The sequence below is a fragment of the Onychomys torridus genome, chromosome 1 (genome assembly GCF_903995425.1).
Source record: "Onychomys torridus chromosome 1, mOncTor1.1, whole genome shotgun sequence".
Lineage (NCBI taxonomy): Eukaryota > Metazoa > Chordata > Mammalia > Rodentia > Cricetidae > Onychomys > Onychomys torridus.
The window spans coordinates 157,255,166-157,277,961 of NC_050443.1; the positions used below are offsets into that span (position 1 = coordinate 157,255,166).

At 40.7% G+C, this 22,796-nt stretch overlaps 1 protein-coding gene across 1 annotated transcript in view; it reads right to left on the reverse strand.

Annotated features, from left to right (window-relative positions):
• Nucleotides 1–435: 435 nt before the first annotated feature.
• The window catches only part of Noc3l (NOC3 like DNA replication regulator), a 49,375-nt gene continuing 27,014 nt past the window's right edge, over nucleotides 436–22,796 (reverse strand). The window contains exons 8-22 of the mRNA XM_036168301.1: nucleotides 22,192–22,353; nucleotides 21,916–22,009; nucleotides 19,125–19,300; nucleotides 18,712–18,840; nucleotides 14,267–14,398; nucleotides 9,985–10,065; nucleotides 9,574–9,674; nucleotides 7,924–7,996; nucleotides 7,780–7,843; nucleotides 7,631–7,702; nucleotides 7,123–7,304; nucleotides 5,693–5,821; nucleotides 4,051–4,148; nucleotides 1,680–1,764; nucleotides 436–1,153 (exon numbers count right to left, since the gene is read on the reverse strand). Of these exons, the coding sequence (XP_036024194.1) occupies nucleotides 1,025–1,153; nucleotides 1,680–1,764; nucleotides 4,051–4,148; nucleotides 5,693–5,821; nucleotides 7,123–7,304; nucleotides 7,631–7,702; nucleotides 7,780–7,843; nucleotides 7,924–7,996; nucleotides 9,574–9,674; nucleotides 9,985–10,065; nucleotides 14,267–14,398; nucleotides 18,712–18,840; nucleotides 19,125–19,300; nucleotides 21,916–22,009; nucleotides 22,192–22,353 (1,707 nt within the window). The 3' untranslated portion in view covers nucleotides 436–1,024. The remainder of the gene's footprint in view (nucleotides 1,154–1,679; nucleotides 1,765–4,050; nucleotides 4,149–5,692; nucleotides 5,822–7,122; nucleotides 7,305–7,630; nucleotides 7,703–7,779; nucleotides 7,844–7,923; nucleotides 7,997–9,573; nucleotides 9,675–9,984; nucleotides 10,066–14,266; nucleotides 14,399–18,711; nucleotides 18,841–19,124; nucleotides 19,301–21,915; nucleotides 22,010–22,191; nucleotides 22,354–22,796) is intronic.

Genomic DNA, 22,796 nt, shown 5'->3' on the forward strand with positions numbered 1-22,796 from the left:
AACTATTAATAGTAGAAAATATTTATGTACACATTTCATAAGTCATCTCTACAATATGGCAATAGCTATTATATGAAATAGTGCTTTTTAACTCTATTTATAAACATATACGGCTTTTATCTGTAAGAATTTAAAAGAAAAACACTTTACTGGCTTGTCAGGAGCCAATGTCCCTATAGCACAGTGGAAACCTCGGATCTGCTTTCATCCCACTGAGCAATTTCCCCCATCACTCTTACGTAAAATAATAAACACAACTTTCAAGATTCTAGAATCTCATTCAAACTTCCTTTGAAACTAGCCATACTCATTCCTTTTTTGGGGGGGCTGGGGGTTCTTCAAGATAGGATTTCTTGGTGTAACAGCCCTGGCCATCCTGGAACTCACTCTGTAGAACAGACTGGCCTTGATCTCACAGAGAACTGTCTGCCTCTGTCTCCCGAGTGCTGGGATTAAAGGAGTGCGCCCATACACCCCACACACCCCTGACAATACTCATTCCTTCTAAAGGTCGGACTTAGTTATTCCTTATGTGTATCATTCAACAAGAGCCATGAACAAGAGTCTAATTTTAAGCTATTTTTAAAAAGTCTTTACAATAATAATATTTATATAGTTATAAAGAGGATTTAATAACTGTCTTGCTTAGTTTTTGTCAACCTGACATACACTAAAGTCACCTGTGAAGAGGAACTTCGACTGAAGAACTGCCTCCACCAGACTTGCGTGTGGGCATGTCTGGAGGGCATTTATAGAATTAATGATTGATGTGGTAGGGTCCAGCCCACCACCAGTGGGCAGTGCCATTCCTGGGCAAGTTGGCCTGAGCTGTATGAGAAAGCAAGCTGAGTAAGCCATAAAAAGTAAAGCAATAAGCAGTGTCTTCTGTGGCCCTGCTTCAGTCCTCATACAGCCATTCTTAGGAAGTGTTCCCTGTACATGGAGAAGGCCCTCATGTTATCTGTATGTCTCTGCACATGCACATACAATTATATAAGACAGTCACTGACTCTTCACCTTTATTCTACTGTAAAGATGTTTTCAAACATTTTGTGAAATCCAGTGGTATCTCAGAAGCAACTTCATTGCAGTATCTTTTGATTAGTTGATTTAAATCTTCATTCAAAAATGAGTCCCCTTGTAAAACTTTATCCTGGAACAAAAGGTTAAAATTAATAGTTAAAACTACTCATACTCTGCCAGGTGGTGGTAGCACATGCCATTAACCTCAGCATTCGGAAGGCAGAAACAGGCGGATCTCTCTGAGTTCAAGGCCAGCCTGGTCTACAAAGTGAGTTCTAGATCAGCAAGAGCTATACACAGTGAGACCCAGTCTCAAAACAAACAAAAACCACAAAAAGAAATGTGGTAATGAGAGATGTCCAGTCAGGTCTTGGGCGTACCCCATACTGAATGAAAGTCTCACCAATCATCTCTACAGAATTCCAGCCCATGTATCCAACCCACTCTCAAGTCCTAGAGTCAGGCCTTTATGGCCAATACTTATACTCTCAATCCATGGGAAGCTAAGCAAGTAAATCATAAGTTCAAGGTCAGCCAGGACTACAGAGTAATACCATGTCTCAAAAAAGAAGAAAAACGAAAATTGGTAGAGTTGAATTGTTAATAGACACATTAATTTAATCTTTATTTCCTCTATTTAAAAAAGTATCACATACCTTCTTTTTGGAGTTTGAAGGTTCAACAGGAGGGTTGAATGTCATTGCTGCCATACTGTAAGTCTCAAAAAGTTCAATTGCAGATCTATAATTTAAAAAAATATAAGATATGCAGAGATACCACCATTTGTATAACTTTAAGAGCTACATTATATCTGAAGAATAACATTAAGCATTCAACCAACTCATTCATTTAAGATACAAACTAGCCAGCCTGGTGGTATATGCCTTTAATTCTAGCAATTTAGAGGCAGAGGCAGGTAGATCTCTGTGAATTCAAAGCCAGCCTGGTCTATAAAGCAGTTCTAGGACAGCCAGAGGTACTTCGAGAGAACCTGTCTCAAAAACAAATAAATAAAACCTAACTTCTTCTGTAGTATCAACATTACCTTACTTACGTTATCTCAGGAAAATCTAGTACACACTGAGAAATGCAGGCCTAGAGCCCAGGAGAGTGCTAAGCAGATGTCAACTAGCTCACATGATTGAATCCCAACTCAACTAGTGATATTAGTGACAAGCAATTAAATCTGTCACTGGAACTAGAAGAGCAAGCATGGAGCTGTGACCCACTGACTTCAAACCTTCAGCTATTAGCCTGGATCAAAAACAAGGACAGGATATTCATGACAGAAAATATGTCAATACCCAAACCATGTAAGCACATCTTAGTCATCTGGGGTTACGATGAGCCACATTACTCAAAGGAGAAGGGTAAGGACTATATTCACACCCCAAGCTTCATTCCCCAAGAAAAGAAAGCCTTTTCCGCTGGCCAAACCTTAGAGACAAACCCAGGCTTCATTTTCCTCCAGAAAAGGAAAACTGGCACAGAAGAGGCAAATGTTTACAACTATGAGTGAAAACATGCCAGAATAATTACTAAAAACAATGACAAAGAACCTACTCTTTTCCCCTTTTTAAAGAAACCGATGTTAGGAGTCAGTTGAGGGTGTGACTTAATGGACAGTGCTCACCCAGCAAATGCCAGATCTTTGCTTATGTTCCTTGCAATGCAAAGAGAAAGAAAAAGGAACAAGGCTAGAGACAGACACGGGAAGCTGTGAAGAAGAAAAAGCAGCCTCTGTATTTAGTATGGCCAAAATCATCTCTGTTTACCACAAAGGGTTTATAGAAAAGAAAACTGAGCCTCATTTGGAGGGCACAGCAGCTGACTATGCTGGTAATTTAAAAATACAAAATAGGGGCCTAGGAGATGCTCAGTGGTTAAGAGCACTCGTTCTTGCAGAGGACCAGGTTTAATTCACAACCATCTGCAACTCTAGTCAGGGAATCTGATGCTCTCATGACCCCCAGGAACACCCAGCACACACGTGGCGACAGACATATGTGTAGGCAAAACACTCATCAATGAAGTAACTAAATCTAGTATTTCAAAACACGTAAGAAAACTGAATTTTAAGTGAATTCTTCCAATCTTAACAACTAGCCAGGCATAGGATGCATACCTGTAATCCTCCCGAGGGCTTGGGAGGTGCAGGGGAGAGGATCAAGAGTGTAAAGTCATCACACATAAATATACTCTCTTTTTTGGGGGCGGGGGGAGCAGAGGATCGAACCCAGGGCCTTGCACTTGCTAGGCAAGTGCTCTACCACTGAGCTAAATCCCCAACCCATAAATACATTCTTAGATGATTAGACTTGTGGCCATCCTTGGGCTCTATCTGACCCCATCTCAAACAATCCAACAAAATTATGAATTTCTTCCATTTTGTTCAGACTTGAAGAACAGTATGAAATCAGTAGGCTATAATTCCTATGATATCTAATTAAAGAAACCTAGGGGCTTATAAAAAAAGAAAAACCTGGGGCTGGGCAGATGGCTCAGTTGCCAAAGTGCTCATCATGCAAGCATGGGAACCTGGGTTCAATCCTAGTCACCACACTAAAAAGAAAAAAAGCCAGGCAGTTATTTGTAATCCCCAAACTGGAAAGACTGAAAAACAGGATGGCAGCAAGTCTAGGTCCTGTCTCAAAAGAAAAAAAAAAGGTGGACAGCTTCTGAGGAACAACCCACAATTTGACCCCTAGCCTCCCCAAGCTCTTGTACACACATGCACCTGCACACACACACACACACACATGTGCATCCACACAAACACACAAATATAAAAGGACAAAGCCCAGACTGAGTGTTTTAAGGCTTAGAATAAGTTGGTTCTTTGGGTTTGATCCCAAGCACAACAAACAAATAAAAACAAACCCTGAACAGGCCAGGTGACACGCATTTTAGTCATAATGCTTGGGAGGCAGGATCAAGTGGATCTTTGAGCTCGAGGCCAGCCAGGGTGACACAGTGAGAACCTGCTCAAAAAGCAGAAACATAAAGCAATGCACTGTCAAACGCTACCTTCGGCTCAGCTCGGGCTTGAGGGCCTCAGAACCTTCAGATGGTGCCCCAGCAAGTAGGTGAGTTGCAAATCTTTGCACTACAGGATGGTAATGTCTCTGAAGAGGAAAAGAAACATTATTCACAGGTCAGTACTTTCGAAAACACAAGCCACAGATTATTTTACAACTTAAAAAAAAACAAAAACAAAAAACAAAAAACATGTATACAAATCACATAGAGTATTGCCTTTGGACCAGGAAATTTGCTGTGAGATTATGTCTCCTACAAATGACAGGGAAGCTTCACCCTCAGTACCTCAACAGCATGGCTGTCTAAACAAGATCTGAACAAGGACAACCAACACCCAAGAGACTTGCTAAAATGGAAGGAGGAACTCTGACAAGGGCCCTCCTCCTAGGCAAAGAACTACAAGTAACTAAGGACTACAGAGAGTGGAAGAATTAGTCTTTCCCAGGGTTGACCCCCTTAATTGTTATTCAGGATCAAGTGGTCGGCCCTGAAGTCATATATATGCAACAATACAGACTCGGTAAGTTGTATTTATGTATGTTCATGTGTTTATGTATTTATATTATATATAATTTGTGTATGTATGTTTGTGTGTGTGTTAAAGAAAAAGGCCATTAATTTGAGAGGGAGCTAGGGAAGGTGGACATGAGAGGGGATGGAGGGAAGAAAGGGAAAGGGGGAAAAAGATATTTTTTTAATTTTTAAAAAGAAAAATTTTTAAAAATCTAAAAGAATATTACTAGCCAAGTGTGGTGGAACACACCTTTAATACCAGTACTCGGGAGGCAGAGGTCTCACAGAGCTCTCTTGAGTTCTAGACAGCCAGGGCTACATAGAAAGTCCCTGTCTCAAAACAAAACAGAGTATTACCTCCATTCTCAGGACTAAAATACATATCTGGGGGCTGGAGAGATGGCTTAGTGGTTAAGAGTACTGACTGTCCTTCCAGAGAAGCAGGTTTGATTCCCTGCACCCATATGGCAGCTAAAGGCTGTCTGTAGCTCCAATTCCAAGGGGGATCCAACGCCCTCTTTTTGCCTGCATGGGCACTGCATGAACACAGTACACAGACATACATGCAGGTAAAACATTCATACATAAAATAATGCAAAAAAAAAAAAAAATACACATTTGTGAAATGACCAAGTTAACAGTTTAAAAAGAACTACCAAAAGGTAGTTTCTATTTCATAGTGAAAAATAATTTACCATAGTTTCTATAAGGCTCACTCTACTGCTGGCCTCACTATAGGATCCTGACACTGTAGGTGAAACCACTTGGCAATGGAGTCTACCAAAATCTCCTTGGATAGAATCCAATGTACTATAAATATGCCTGATAACAAATCCTCTTTTTTTCTGAATAGTGTTGGGGAGTCTTCAATAAATCTCCACAAGTTCATTACAAAACTACCACTACTCTCTCCTGTTTTAAAAAACACACTCAACAACTTAAGAAATATAGTATTAAAGTAAGGTTCCTATAGAAGGCATCCCAGAACACATCCATGAGCACTCTAGCAGTAACACTTGAGGGAAAGGTGAAAACATACTGCTCACTCAGAGAGAGGAAAGAGGAGGAAAGGGCAATGGAGAGAGGGAGTGGAGGAGGAAGGGAAGGAAGGCTTTACCCGCAGTGTGTGCAGCTCCCACAGTGCCGTGTTCTGGGCATTGCAGTACTCTGGTTCCTCCAGCTCAGGCAGGAAGACCCCACTGCCCTGAGACTCAGAATCAAGCAACAGATCTGTTCTGGGAAAAGTCTGCGAAAACATCACATTAAAAGGAAGAATTAAGTAAGTAATTTAAAGAATGTAACTGGCCTATACTTCATTTAAATTTGCAGTTATAGTAAGGGCTACAATTTTAACATCTTTAAGCCTAGTTTTAATAAGAAATAATTTACATTTTGAAAGATGTATCATGAAAGAATGACTTAATTGGAGAGATTTACCCAATCTGCAAAGATGGCATATTCTTCCTACCTTCCAATCTCACTTTAAGGAGTCTTTCTTATAGAAAAATCTACAGCATCATTAATAACAGCAATTTCTATATTTACTAGGAGAACAAAGAAGCATAAAGAAGCCAAGCTGTGAGTGTGAACCCACTTCCACCTATTTCTTAATTCACAATAGTTTATTGAGAACACTGCAAGTGGACAGCAGGCTGGGCAGCAACTAGAGCATGCCTGCCACTCACCCCAATTCTACAGTTCACCAGCACTGTCTGCTGAGGTGAGCCACTTACCTCCTCTGCACCCTTAGCCCAGCTGCAAAGCAGGACCAGTAACAACTACTAGAACTATCTCAGTTATAAAAACTAAGTAATGTATTCTTTGTGAAGTGCTTGTAACAATGGCAAGTGAACTCTAAGAACTGTGTTTGCTAAACAAAGAACTAAAAAAACTTCAATCATTAAAAACATAAAATAGGAGATTTATACTGACATGAATGTCTATCATTATACAGTCTAAAAATGGCATAAAACATAATTCACACCATCTCCCTTCCATGAAAACAGAATGTGTGTGTGTGGCACAGGAGCGTATACAAGACAGTAAGGGCAGACACCAGGTGGTGGAAATGGCTGTCTCCAGGAGCTATCACAAATTGCTTTGTTTTGCTTCTCTTAGCCCCTGATTCTTTATAAATGTGAAGTTTCTTTTTCCCCCCTTTTTAAAGAAATGCGATCTCACTAAGCTGGTCCCACATGCCTTTAATCCCAGCACTTGGGAGGCAAAAGCAGTCAGGTCTTTGTGAGTCTGAGGCCAGGCTGGTCTGCATAGCTAGTTCCAGGCCAGCCAGCATTAAACAATGAGACCCTGACTTAGAAGAGAGAAAGACAGGCTCTCATCTCCGGCTCAGATTGGCCTAAAACTCTCAGGTTTAAGCTGTCCTCTGGCATTAGTCTTGGGTGTAACTATAGGCATGAACTACTGCATCTGGCTTTGAATTAATCTAGTTAAATTGATAAATATTCAAGGGAAAGAGACACACATCAAACAAGCACAGTGCCAGTTCTCCATGAAAACTCAGCCCTACTTCTTCACACCACTACTTACATGCATCAGTATTCTGGTAGTTGCTAAAAGGCCAATGCTTGAATTTGGAAGAACCTGCAGAGCTAGTGTACAAAGGCGTTTGATGAAGGCAAGAGCTCGCTGATGAGAAACCTGCTTTCTGCGCTTGCTTAGCATGACATCAAGGCAGTGGAGTACAATCTCAATACCATCGTTAGTAGCACCTAAAGCAGACATCACAGGTCATTCTCGTTATGCTTTCATTATGCAACCTTCTGAACTCCAGAAAACCCTCAAGATGAATCAGCATACCTGCTGCAAACCATCGTCCTAGCAATGCTTAAGAGATGCTCCGGAATGCATTTACTGCATTTCCTGTCAAGCCCGTAAGTTCTTTCACCCCCAAGTTTGACATAACATTAACTACAGGTACATGACAAAGGCAAGCCAGCATTTTATGTACCAGATCCTATTTCTCATTGGCTGTAATTATGATCACAACATATTCTCTTATACATACGTACCAAACAAGCATCTTCTAAAAACATACCTGCGTGCAATTTAAACAATGTTTTGTAGAGATGTGTATAGAATTTCATCGGGTCAATATTTAGAACATCACCTTTGAGATAACAACAAACACAAATTAGGTTATAGTCTTCAGGGACAAAGTAAATAAAACCTAAGACAGTAACTCACCTTGTCCGGAAAGAATATGAAAAGCAGTTTGAACACAGTGAAGACTTTCTTGATAACTTAGGTCCTTAAAAAAAATATTAACAAGTGAGAATGATTGTTGCCATTTGTATGTTCAAAGAGTAATTCACTGACAGAGTTACTTACACCAGACTCAATGAGGGTATGAAGAACCACTAACAAGTCATCAAAAAACTCCACATTTATGAGATGTGCAAACCTAGAGTCAAATAAAACTTAGTTACTAAATAAGCTAAAGTAGAAATAAAGCGAGTAAAAGAACTTGACTTTAAAACTGCACTTTAAAGATTACTTATTCCAAACTGTCAGTCATAATGGAAAGAAGTGATCGCTGACAGCTCTCACGTAATTCAGACTTTTTACACCACCTCACACTGCTGGACATTAATTATACTTGGAGGAATACATGAGGCATCAGACGAAAAGTACTCTGTCCTGAGAAACAAGTTACCGAGAGCAAACAACTGCCCTCACTAAATGCATTAGTTTCCACAAGTCATAACAAGACAGCAGAAATAAGCTCTCAGGAAACAGGAAGCAATAAAAAGAAAGCACTCTGGAGACAGAGACAGGTAGACCTCTGTGAGTTCGAGGCCAACCTAGTCTACAGAGCGAGTTGCAGGATAGCCAGGGCTGTTATACAGAGAACCTTTTCTCGAAAAAAACAAAAAAGAAAGGAAGGGAGGGAGGGAAGGAAGGGAAGGAAGGAGGAAGGGAGGGAGGCAGAGAGAGAGGGAGGGAAGGAAGGAGGGAGGGAGGGAAGGGAGGAGGGAGGGAGGGAAGGGAGGAGGGAGGGAGAGAGGCAGAGAGAGAGGGAGGGAAGGAAGGAGGGAGGGAGAGAGGGAGGGAGAGAAGGAAGGGAGGGAGGGAGGGAGGAAGGAAGGAAGGAAGGAAGGAAGGAAGGAAGGAGAAAAGGCTGGATTCTGCCCCTTTTTTTTGAGCTGAGGATCTAACCCAGGGCCTTAAGCGCTCTACCACTGAGCTAAATCGCCAACCCGGGATTCTGCCATTTATAAGAACATGGACTTTGGATGCTGAGGGAGCTCCCAAACATGACTAACCTGGCTGGCTAAGTTTCAAGTTGCATCTGTAGTGTGTGTTATATTTGTATTGGATAGCAATGAGTACAAGATACCACAGATTTAATAGCTATTACTTTTAGCTAACAATTCCTAAGATCATCAGTGTTAAAAGTATACTACTTTAGTTTAGAGATCTACTTTGGCGGGAACAGATACAGAGAACTAGAGAAATGATCTGCAAGCCCGGTTTATAACAGAGACTTAAGATTCATGTGTGTATGACCCACACCAACTGTGCTGGCAGATAAACAACCACACAGAACAGAAAGGAATCAAGAACTGGGGCTGGAAAGATGGCCAGTGGAAGGTTCGATCAGCACCCACACGGCAGCTCAAAACCATCGTGACTCCAGTTCCAGGGGACCCATGCCCTCTTTTGGCCTCTGCAGGCACTAGGCATGCACATGGTACACAGGCATACATGCAGGTAAAACACCCATACACATAAGATACAACAGAATCAAGAACTGAGAGGTGAATCTTAGGGATGCCAGAAACATATTAAGCAGAAAGAAAAAAAAGATAAAATTTAAAAGGTTTGAAATGAGAAAAGCAAAAGGCCCACAAGGAAAGGCTAGTGACTAAAAAAGGAATGAGAAGTGGAGCATTAGGACACATCAGGGGACATTCTGAGCGTCACAGCTATGTTGCCACTACGTATTTGCAATGCATCTAAAGGGTTCACAGCCCTTACTTGGCAAGACCTTCTAGAACCGCTGGCAGAAGAGGTGACCTCTGGGCCTTCTTCAATATTCTGAAGTAGGTCACAAACACAATATTCAGAGTCTCTGTGTGCTGGCAGGGAAAGCAGACAAGAACACCTTAGAACTAGCTGGTAGCACTCCTTGAATTAGCACAATCACGATTTTCTTTTCCCCTTATAATCCCTCCCAGAATTCAGACTTTGGAACAAAACAGATGAAGACACACATCTGGTGATTTCACAGACTGGCATGCGTCACACTGTACTTTCTTATATGTCACGAAAATCATCTGCCTAAGATCCATGAAATACATCAAAATGATATAACTTTAAGTTGAAACAACTTATAACTAAAAATCATTTAACAAAGCATTCTGCGAGTATGACAGTGGAGCTGCCCACCAACTTCAGCTTTTTCTCTGTGCTCTCCGAAGCTTCAGCCTCCCGAAGTTCCCGCTCCAGTTTCTCCTCTGCTTTCTTCCACTGAAAAGAGAAATAAGGGGGAAAAATAAATAAATATATACCAGTGAAGGCAAAAATGAGGCAGAGTGTCCACACTAGCACACAGTGAGACCACATATGGTCTATGAACATAAACATGAGCAAAGTAGAAATGAATGGATAATATACACAGTGAGAGCCAGGTGGTGGTGGCGCACACCTTTAATCTCAGCACTTGGGAGACAGAGCCAGGAGAATCTCTGTGAGTTTGAGGCCAGCCTAGTCTACAAAGTGAGTTCCAGGACAGGCTCCAAAGCTACACAGAGAAACCCTGCTCCAAAAACAAACAAACAAAAAGATACACAGGGAGCTAAATTAGTATCCCTGGTTGCCTCCAGGAAAAAGGTGGAAGAATGAAATTAGAGAAAGAGGGACAGAGGACCCCTCTGACAGTGGCAACAACCAATGTTTATAAAGATCTCCCAGCACCATGAACTTGGACATGCGCTACATATGTCATCTCATTTCAGCTGTAAATTGACCCTTAAAGGTAGGTACTATTTACCCTTCTTCTAAATTAACCTTCGAAAGTGTTAGTAAAAGAAAAGTGACTGGATTTCAACCCAGATTTAAGAGACTAGCACTCTGAGCAATAAAACAATTAAATCATTAAAAACTCAAATGAGTGCTTCCTTTCTGTCAAGAAAAATGAAGGATGTACTTCATGATTCCAAATTGCTTTTCATAGATACACACAAATAAAGAAATGTAGAAAAACTTTTTTTTAAGTTGGGAGGGGTGGCTGCTGTTTAGTGGGGAAAGACACTTGCTGCCAAGTCAACTTGAGAGCAATCCCTAGAACACACAAGGTAGGAAAGAGCTTCCACAGACTGTCTTCTTACCTCCAAACACACACACCATTCACATGTGCATACATGAAAATAATTAATTAAAAGTGGTGGCACACGCCTTTAATCCCAGCACTCGGGAGGCAGAGTCAGGAGGATCTCTGTGAGTTCGAGGCCAGCCTGGGCTACAGAGTGAGTTCCAGAAAAGGCTCCAAAGCTACACAGAGAAAACCTGTCTCAAAAAAAAACAAAGGAAAAAAACAAAGTAAAATAAAATAAAAAAGATCTGAAAAAGACTTTTCAAAATAAGAATGTAAATGGCAAATAAACAAAATGTTTTCAACATCATTAACCATGATAGAAATACAAATTAAAAGCACTTTGAGATTCTACTCCACCCAATCAGTATGACTATCATCAAGAAATCATTAACAGTAAGACAATGGTGGTGCATGCCTTTAATTCCAGTACTTAGGAGGCAGAGGGAGGCAGAACTCGGAGTTCGAGGCAAGCCTGGTCTACAGAGCAAGTTCCAGGACAGCCAAGGCTACCCAGAGAAACCCAGCCTCAAAAAACAAACAAACAAACACAGAGAGAAAGAGAGAGAGAAAGAAAGAAAGAAAGAAAGAAAGAAAGAAAGAAAGAAAGAAAGAAAGAGAGAGAGGGAGGGAGGGAGGGAGGGAGGGAGGAAGGAAGGAAGGAAGGAAGGAAAGAAAGAAACCATTAACAAATGCTGGCAAGGAAATAGGTAGAGGAACTCTTTTTCACTCTTGGTGGGAGTATAAACCAGTACTGACACTATGTAAATTAGTGTGGAGATTACTCAAAAAGCCAGAGGCAGAACTGCTAGTGACCCAGGTATTCTACTCCTAGACAGATATCCTACTACAGAGATACTTGCTCATCCAAGTTCACTGTTGCTCTATTCAAAATAGCTAGGAAAGAGGAACAGCCTGCATGTCCATCAACTAATGAATAGATAATGGAACTGTGAAACATATACACAATTAAATTTTATTCAGGTCTAAAGAAAATGAAATTACAAAATTTGCAGGCAACTGGATGAAAGCACAGAAAATTAATACTGAGTAAGGGAAATGGACTAGGCACAAAAAAATGTCACACACTCTCCCTCATGTGTAGATTCTAGCTTCCAAATTCTGTGCATTTAAGAGTACCTGCAAGGCCAGGGATGGTAGCCCACACCTTTAATCCTAATACTCAGGAGGAAGAGGCAGGAGGATCTGAGTTCAAGGTCAGCCTGGTCTGCACAGTGAGTTCCAGAACACCAGGACTAGGAAATTACAAAAAGGTATTGGTAGGGAGATGCCTTAAAAGAGATAGCAAAATGTATATAATATCAAAAGCAAAGAGGGGGAATACTGGGGCTAGAAAGATTTAAGCAGGGTAAACATGATAGGAAGGAGGAATTAACCAAATCAGAGGCATATAAAAACCCATTATCTTAGGGTTTCTATTGCTGTGCCAAAACATCATGACCAAAAAGCAAGTTGGGGAGGAAAGGGTTTATTTGGTTTATACTTCCAGATCATAGTCTACCACTGGAGGAAGTCAGACAGGAACTCAAGCAGGGCTGGAATCTGGAGGCAGGAGCTGATACAGAGGCATGGAGGAGTGCTATTTACTGGCTTGCTAATGGAATGTGGTAGTCTGAATGTAATTAGCCCCCATAATCACACAAGGAGTGGCATGATTCGGAGGTGTGGCTTTTTTGGGAGGGGTATGAGTTTGTTAGAGGAAGTGTCACTGTGGGGGCAGGCTTTGAGGTTTCCTGTGCTCAGGATACCGCCCTATGTCTCAGTTGACTTACTGCTGCCTGCAAGATGTGAGACTATCAGCTACTACTCCAGCACCACATCTGCCTGCCCGACAACGTGCTCCCCATCATGATGACAATGAACTGAACTTTTGAAACTATGTGAGCCGCCTCAATTAAATGTTTTCCTTTGTAAGAGTTGCCATGGTCATGGTGTCTCTTCACAGCAATAAAAACCCTAAGACACCTATCTTATAACCAAATTTAAACTTTTTTTAAAAGCACGAGTTTGAAGGGAGATACTCTGCATGGCTAGGAAAAGCTGCTCCCAGAAGCTCCAGTTTTTAAACAAAAATGCTAGTGCTGGGAGCAGATAGTTCCCCATGAACTATCTGGGGTCAAGGGCCCAGAAGTCCCTTAGGTAATACAGGTTCTTACCATTCCTCTTCGGTGCCCACTACAGCTAAACGATAAGACTCTACTGCTGAAGACACCATCTACCTTGTACTCATGACAGAGAAATCAAGCTGGAATTTAGTTAGAACAATGCTCCTTGCTGACTAACTTTCATAGTCCCTGAAGGTGCTATGCAGCTGCTGGGGCTGTTATCTAGTTGTGAATCCTACCTTTGGGACTGACCAGTCAAGCAAGATGTGCCCACTTGTGCATAGTAGCCTACTGTTATGGGACTTAAGACTTGCGTCACAGGACAGAACATAAGCCTGGTACTGAAGACATAGTCAAAAAACTATGATGAGGGAGATCACAGGCCCTAAGGGAGAACTGAATATTGTTAATTAGCTAAATTGACATAAGCTTCAAGCTGCCTTCTAAATATTTATGCTTATTCTCACAGATAAGTGCTACTCTCAGCCTTAATCAGAGAAGCCTCTTTCAGGTGAACAGTTGTGAGTCCATGGACTCCTGGCAGCACCCGATGATGAGAGTAAGTGACAGGGAAATGCACAGCTCGAAAGAATGTTGTCACCCTCTCTAAGGCTCTGGGAGCAGTGCGGTAAAGGGGGAAGGAGGACCGTAAGAGTGGGAAAACAGTAAGAACGCCTATGAAAGTCATCTTCTGAACAAGACACAGCCGCTGCAGTCATGAATTAATGACAGCTGGGATGTTTGCACTAAGTCAAGGATGCACCTGTCACCAGTCAGGCTCGGAGGGAAAAGGAGCTCAGGCAGCCCCCGCCCCCAACTAAGTGCAGAACTGTTTGATACTAATAGATTTAGAGAGAGGGGAAACTGCCTTTGGTTGTTATACCCACAGATGACCCAACCAGGCTCCAATCAATATTTTAAATGGTCACAATTGGCCCAGGTTAAACTAAATGGGTCACAAAATGAGCCCGAGAAAGAGACTACTGTGTACATCTGTGGGGGTGGAGGGGTTGAACAAGACAATAGGGAGATTAAAAAACAAAACAGTGGGAGAGGGTAATCAGAATACTATATATATATATAAAACTGTCAAACAACAAAAATAATCAAAAAAGGTCCTTTCTTAACTATGATTTATACAAGATTTATCTAATTACACTTTGATTCCACTTGTAATCCAAGAACAATCAAAGCAGAATACTTAAATGAAATGAAAAAAAATAAACCAAACCTTTCTTTGCATTCTTGATAGAGTTTTTCTCTTTTCCTTGAAAGTCATGAATTTCTTTGGCTTGTTAATGTCCTCTGTATCTTTTTTTACTTCTATTTCCTTGATTCGCAAGCATAAAAATGTTTTTAACATCTAATATTGGAAAAAAAAAACAACAGACACACAGCTTAGCACTCACATTATCCCCAAAGACTGCAGGAAAGAACCTAAGCCCAATGTGTTGAATGTCTTATTACACACACAGAGTTCTGCCCTCTCTGCTATCATACTCAGACACCTGTCTATGAAGGGCACTAGTATTTGGCTAAAGATTCAGAACAGCTGACTCATGAAGGCAAGGGACAAGCAGCATGCGCACTGGCAGACAGAGGGTGCAGGTGCACAGGCCAGAGGGTCTGGAACAGTGTGGAGACAAACCAGCACATTCTAAACCAGCTGCACTCTACCAAAGTTTGCAATCAGTAGTGCCAGCATTCATCCGACCCTCACAACACAATCAGCACCAAGAGAGCGAGACCTGAGGAAACCACCTCACTGGATTCTCACTGAAGTCACGCAGCTCTCAGGAGACAAACTCTTGACAACCACACGATTTGTAATCTTTCAGTGTTTCAACTTGCACACAGGAAGGGAAGGTGAATATTTCCAATAACAGGACTAAAAGCATGGGATGAAAATGAATAGCAAAAAGTGTAAAGTGTGAAGTGGATCTAAAGTTATTCTCAGTATTAGAAAGATAAATTTCAAATATTCTGTAGGCATTCTATGTGCTCATAAACTATTACTAGCCAATGAAAACCAATTCCAAATTAATTAAAGGAAACAGTTTGTAGGGAGCTGGGCAATGTAACTTTTATTCTAGCATCACTGAAGGGAAAGTATTTCTCTCCAGCTGAGTTTCATGTTCAAGCCACACTATCTGATTATCTTTTCCCTTAAGAAGCCTGTTATTTCTCATTAAGTATCAGCACTTTTAAAGGGAAAAGGGAATTGAAAGGAATTTAAAAGCAAACAATGACAATGAAATAACAAAACACTACATTTTAATCCCAGCACTTGGGAGGCAGAGGCAGGCAAATCTCTGAGTTCAAGGGTAGCTTGGTCTACAGAGCAATTTCCAGGATAGTCAGGGCTACCTGTCTTGGGTGGGGGGGGGGGATCAGCATAACCACCAAAAATATATGACCAAAAATAATGTAAACATCTAAGGACCAAATGAAGAAGACAAAACAAATAAGAATGTGAAGGTCAGCAATCCCAGAAACAGAAGGAAATGCCAAGTTTGAAGCCAGGCACAAATAGAGACCCTACATCAAATAAATAAAAACCAAACAGACACCTTCTTAAAGATACATGTCATCCACTTCAAATATGCATTTAATACAGTCATATAGGTTAAACATATCTGTAGCCATGTAACACACACACACACACACACCAAATAGCTTACATATTCAACATAAAAACCAGAAGTCAGCCATGTGTGATAGTGTACACCTGGAGACCTAGAATTCAAGCAACACTCGGACAAGCTGATCTCTCTAACTTCTGAGCCAATATGGTCTACAAATCAAGTTCCAGGCCAGCCAGGGTTATATAGTGCAACCCTAACTCAAAAAACGAAAAACAAAACAAACAAACAAACAACAAAAAACCAACCATCAGTCTTCAGGAAAGAGAATCTACAAACTTGATACTGAGGTGGCTTTCTGCATGACAAAAACACACCACCCACATTAGGTGAAACTCAATGGTGAGTTAAAGGTAGCTGAGCCAAGAAAGACTTGTAAATACAGACAATAAAAATTATATTCCTACTATGTAGTAAAGAGTATCATTTTACCCTCAGTACCAAGAACAGTGTCTGGTCTACACGTGTATTTACTGAAATGGTATTTTAAAAATTATCCCAAACTGGGGACTAGAGAAATGGCTCCGGAGTTAAAAACACTTTCTGCTCTTCCTGAATTCAGTTCCTAGTACCTGAGCTGGGCAGCTCACAGTCAAATTCAACTTCATGTCCAGGAGATGTGGCCTGTTCTGGTCTCCAAGGGTATCTGCACACACATCACATATACTCACACAGACATACACATAAATAAAACTGAAAACATAAATCTTAAAATAAAATTACCCTAAGTCATTACAAAAGATACTTAATGAGAAAAACTGTCAAGTAACACAAACAACCAAAGAGTTCAAATAAGCAATGGAAGTACAGCAGGTTCCATATTCACCCTGTAGGAACAGCCATCAATCATCACAACAGCAAATACAACAATATTGCAGAGGGTGTGGGGAGAGCCCCAAGATTCACTGTGGCTGGGTGTCAACTAGACCGGCCACCATGAGAACCTGCAAATGTTCCCAGCTGCCCCTCCTGACACATACCGAGGACTAGAGACACATGTGTAATTTACTGCAGTTCTACTCCTAACAGCCAGGAAACGCAGTGTCAGTGCCCATCAGCGGATGAATGGACGGTGAAACATGGTATACATGCACAAGAGAGTTTTAGTTAGCTCTAAAGAAAAATGAAATTAGGCAATTTGCAGGAAAATGTATGGAACTGGAAAATAACATATTCAGTGAAGTAATCCAAGCCCAGAAAGAAAACTGCGTATTCTCTCATATGTGGATCTTTTTTTTTTTTTTTTTTTCCCCAAGACAGGGTTTCTCTGTGTAACAGGCTTAGCTGCCCTAGAACTCATAAAGATCCCCTGCCTCTGCCTGCTGGGATCAAAGGCATGTGCTACCACCACTGGGCTTAGTTTCTAATTTTTTTATATCTGTAACTACATGAGAATGAGAGACAGTAGACACCAGAAAACTAGGATGGCACCCATGAGAGGAAAAACAACTTTTAGCAAAAGAAATTACTCTACATTTAAATCACAGTAACTGTTACCTATGCTATATTAAAACTTAAAAAGTTGTGATTATTGGATAAGCACCTAGACATTTTGAGATTTTTTAATGCCCGATTATGTTCTGTTAGGAACTGCTGCTTCAAATTTACTTACAGATGTGTCCTCTTCTGATTAGTAATGCTACTGAAATGTGGGTGTGTTTTTACACACTGAACTATTTCTATTCAGTTTCTTTTCTATTTCTGTCTGTTATCTTCCATTAGTTCTCACGTAAATTTAAATTTTCTAGTAAAGCAGCATCTTTGAAAAAGTATACAGAGAAGCAAAATTTTATTAATAAACATGTACATATGACTAGAAAAAAATGGCTTACTCAGTAAAGTGCCTGCCATGGAAGCATGAGGATCTGAGTTCAGATCTCCAGTACCCATATAGAAAGTTGGCTGTATGGATTTAGAGAGATGGCTTAGCAGTTAAGGGTACTAGCTGCTCTTCCAGAGGTCCTGAGTTCAATTCCCAGAAACCACATGGTGGCTCACAACCATCTAAAATGAGATCTGATGCCCTCTTCTGCCCTGCAGGCATAAATGCAGGCAAATAACTAATAAATAAATAAATAAATGAATAAATGAATAAATAAATGAATGAATGAATGAATGAAGCTGGGTGTGGCGGTGTGCCCATAACCCCAGTGCTGGGGGGGACACACAGAGACAGGTGTATCCCAAAGCTCAGTGACCAGGCAAACCAATGAGCTTCAAGTTCAGTGAGAGGCTGTCTCAAAAAATAACGGTGGACAGCAATCAAAGAATTCACTCAAAGTCTACCTGTGCCATCAACAATCACACACATATACACACCTACACCTACATATACACCTGAACACATGCATGCACAGACCCAAGTTAACAAGTCCAATACCCCACCCCCCAACACACACACGCGCGCGCACGCTATGCAAACAGACACATGTGCAATGTGGGCAGCTTTACACCTCACAAACTAACAAAAGATTCAATAGTAACATTCAGTACTGGGCAGTCAGTTGGGCAGTGACTCAAACCACTAATGACAGCACGAATGACATGATACTATTAGAAAACCATTTGGCAATCTCTTGTTTTTAACGTGATTACTACTAGATCCACTAACTCTACTCAAGAAATCTAATTCATAGAATACACACAATATAAAAAACAATATGGAAAGCGGCCTCTCTAACACTGACTATATCAGGAAAACTCTTGAGACAACCATCTACCAAGCAGGGTGCTGTATGTTCCTGAGTGGGATGCTGAGTGGGATGCTCAAACTCACTACATCATCCTATCAGTTAGCAGAGAAGTATTCCTACTAAAAGCCTATTTTTTAAGTTTTGAAACAAGGATGCATATATCTCTTTACAAATACATCTAGGAAGACATACATAGCAAACTACCAGCAATACGTACATTTAATGAATGCATATATTTATCTTTTTACCTTATGTAAGTCTGTAAATAAATCTCTTCAAACATTAAAAAAATTAACTTCATAATTTAAAACAAACTTCAAAGTAAGAAAAGAAAGACTTACCTCCGGCCTAACTTCATAATTTCTGCCCTTTACAAAACCAGAAATCACTTTAATTACACCAAGAGAAGCTTGGCCTAATTTATCTTGTTTAAAGAGTTTCTTTACTGCTTCACAACACATTTCAGATATCTGAAAAAGAAAGTGTTTCAATAAAGCAGTGCTGACACTTTGGATCAGGCAACCCTGCTGTTGGGGGACTGTCCTGTGCATTATAAGATGTTAAAAGCCTCCATGGAGAACCACTCACTAAACTAATGCTCAAATCATTTTTTTTTTTAGAGACAGTATATAATAAACTAATACTAAATTACTATGGACATCTTAGAAAGAATTTATAGGGGTAAGATGAAATATACCTATGTGTAATCTTCCCATAAGGGCAAGAGCAAGAAACTAGTTTTGGAGCAACCCACCAATTTGGACCCATCGTTCATCAAAGGGACAATGAGTACAATGATGTTGTTGTGGAAGTTAAAATGGGGCAGGGCCACCAGCAGCTCGCACAGGCTCTTCACAGCCACCTCAGCCAGTCCTTTGTAGGCCTTCAAGGACACCACGTTGCTCTTCTTCAGCTTCCTTTGCTTCCAGTCTAATTAAAACACAAATGCAGTTATTTTAACCACTGGTCAGAGCTTAAACTGGCTAGCTTTGGTTTACAGTAAATGTGGATTCCCATACTTTTCTAAGCTATAAAATATTTTCATGGTCAGATCTGTATAGAACATCTGCATCTTCATGGTCTCAACAGAAGCTACAAGCTACATAAGGAGGAAACTGTAAAATACAGAATTTTGATCTTGGGACCAAAAAAGGAGAGAGAGAGAGAAAGAGAGGGGGGGGGGAGGACATAAATCATCTTACTAATCTTCAAATTAGTTACATGCCAAGATGGTAGTGTGGGCCTAACAAGTTGGCTCAGTGAGTAATGGACCTGAGTTCAACACTGGATCCACAAGATAGAAGGAGAGAACTACTTCCCCCCTCTTGACACTCACATTCCCACAGTATGTTCACCCACATGTAGTCCCACAAACAAATAAACACAGGTAAAAGAAAACAATTAAGAAATGGTAATTTGGGGCATCTTCTTTTTGTGGTTTTTGGTTTTTCAAAACAGAGTTTCTCTGTGTAACAGCCCTGGTTGTCCTAGAACTCAACTCTGTAGACCAAGCTAGCCTCAAACTCACAGAGATCCGCCTGCCTCTACCTTCCAAGTGCTAGAATTAAAGGTGTGCACCATCACCGCCCAAAGAAATGGTAATTTAAATATACATATAATTTAGTATTAAACTTAATTTCATTTTTAGTGTAGTTACATTATATTCTTTTTAATGTGTGTGAACGGTGTGTGACTGTGTGCCCACATCCATATGAATGCCAAAACCAGAGGTCGAAACCAAGTGTCTTTTTCTATCATCCCTCACCTATTTTTTAATGTGTATGTGTGTATCTGTGTGTGGGTATGGCACAGGTGAGTACAGGTGTCCGCATGGTCTGGAAGAAGGCATTGGAATCATTGGAGCTAGACTTATAGGTAGTTGTGAGCCTGACATGGGTCCTGAAAACCAAATTTAGGTCTCCTGAGCCATCTCTCCAGGCTCTCCACATTATTTATTGAGACAAGGTCTCTACTGGTCTGTCCCGGGACTTGCCAATGGCCAAGTAAGAGCCTCCAGGATCAAATCCTGATGTGTCCCAGGTGGCTGCCAAAGCATAAAAACAATATCCAAGCCTCCAATCTCCACTCTATGTCCACTCTACCACTTCTCTACCCCACTTGGGCCAACAGGAGGCTCAGCAGCACTGTCTCAGCCAGGAACTAGGTGATCTTTGGCCCTCGCACTCAGGAAAGGAGTCCAGTGAGACGAACTAGGCATCTAGGTTTCGTCTTCATTCACCACTCAATTCTCACTATGCCTCTCTTTTTTTTTGAAGAGAAGGATGTGCAAAAAGCTTACCATCCTAGCTAAGTTTTAAGTTTGCTTTTAAAGCATGAACACCTATTTCAAGATACAGCCTTTTGTCTGCAATTTTAAAAGAAAAGAAGACGACAAGGACAAAGAAGAATAAATCCCAACTGTTCATAAACTCAACAAACATATGGCTACTTATGAAGGACTACAACATGCTGAGCATATAGCTCAGCTGTAATGTATTCCCTAGTGTGCATATGTTCCTGCACTCACTCCCCACTATCATAAAAGGAAAGACAAAGAACTACAGAAATAATAAGGCTAATATTAATAGTTAATAAAATATCTAAACACATGCCGGGCAGTGGTGGCGCACGCCTGTAATTCCAGCACTCGGGAGGCAGAAGCAGTTGGATCTATGTGAGTTCGAGGCCAGCCTGGTCTACAGAGCTAGCCCAGGACAGGCTCCAAAGCTACAGAGAAACCGTCTCGGGGGAAAAAAAAAAATCTAAACACTTCATGTTTATAAATCCAACTGCTTCTCATAAATCCTACAAGGTGATATTATTACTATTTGTTGATTAAAAAAATTAAAGCACAAGAAAGGTATTTTACCTATTATGTAAATAGTGGAGAAAGGCTAAACTCTGGAAGTCTCTTTGTGTTTTGAGACAGGGTCTCCATTCTGGCATACAATGGACTTGAACTCTCTATGCAGCTAAGAATAACCCTGAACTTCTGATATTTCTGCCTCCACCTCCCCTATGCTGACATTACAGGTATACCATCACATACACTGGCTTATGCAGTGCCAGAGATAGGAACCTTCACAAATGCGAGGTAAGAACTCTTCCAATTGAACTACAGTCTCCAGGAAGTCTGATTTTAGACTGCCTCTCACATAAAACAGAATATAAAATTTACCTTTGAGATCATATAAGGTTAGGCATGCATGTACTTTTAATGTTGATGCATGATGATGATGATGGTGCAAGTCTTTAACCCCAGCCCCCTGGACGCAGAGGCAGGCAGATCTCTGTAAGCTTGAGGGTGACCTGGTCTATACACTGAGTTCCAAGCCAGCCAGGGCTATATTAAGGAAACAGACAAACAAACAAAAAAAGCCGGGCAATGGTGGCATAACCTTTAATCCCAGTGCTTGGAAGGTAAAGGTAGGCAAATCTCTAGGTTCAAGTCCAACCTGGTCTACAGAGTGAGTTCTAGAACAGCCAGTGTTACAGAGAGATCCTGTGAAACCCAAGTTCAAAAAGAAAAAAAAAAGTTTATATACCTTTAACCACTTGCTCCAGATTTTCCAAATAAAACTTGTATTGGCTAACCAGGCCTTCTTCAAATTCTCTTAACTTCTGGGTTTCTTTACGAATCTAAAAAGATTAAAAATGAGAGCATTAACTTCAAAAGCTGACCAAAAAAAAAAAAAAAAAAAAAAACACAAGTGCCTTATACTTTGGGTGAGGACAAGAGCAAGGATTAAATAGCAACAATAACACTCTACTTTCACATCTCTCGTCCCCCCAAATGTTTGGCTTATTTTATCTAGCATCACCTTAGTAGATTTTTCTGCTTCAGTTAGGGGTCGGATTTTATACGAGGGAGTGATGTCTTTAAACAGCTCCATCAGTGAAATGATCACCAACTTCCGGACAGTGACAGCCACATCAGGGTCCTGTTCCATCAGCATGGAACGCAACTCTTTCAGTTTTTTAATCTGTTAAAGAAACGATTCATAAGACTACAGAAATGGTGGCAAACGTTTCAGAGCAAAAGTCAGCAGGCCTGCATCTGCCGTCATAAGTGGAATTCACCTAATGACTCACAAAGCCCAGCTCCATTAAACTCCACTGGACACACCACTAAAACTATAGGAAAATTACACTTTAGTTATGTAGGCAAGTACAAACTATTAAAGACAGGTTAGAATCCAGGTGTGATGGTGCACACTTTAATCTCAGCACTCACTTGGAAGGCAATCTCCGGAACTCACTGAAAGAATAGACTTCTGAAAGCTGCTCACTGACTACCACATGCATTGAGCAGCATACACACAGGTATATGAAAGTCAAAAAATGATAATAAAATAAAATCCTTTTATTCATTTTTCTTTTGTTTGGTTGTTTTTTGTTTGTTTGTTTGTTTGTTTGTATTTTTCTT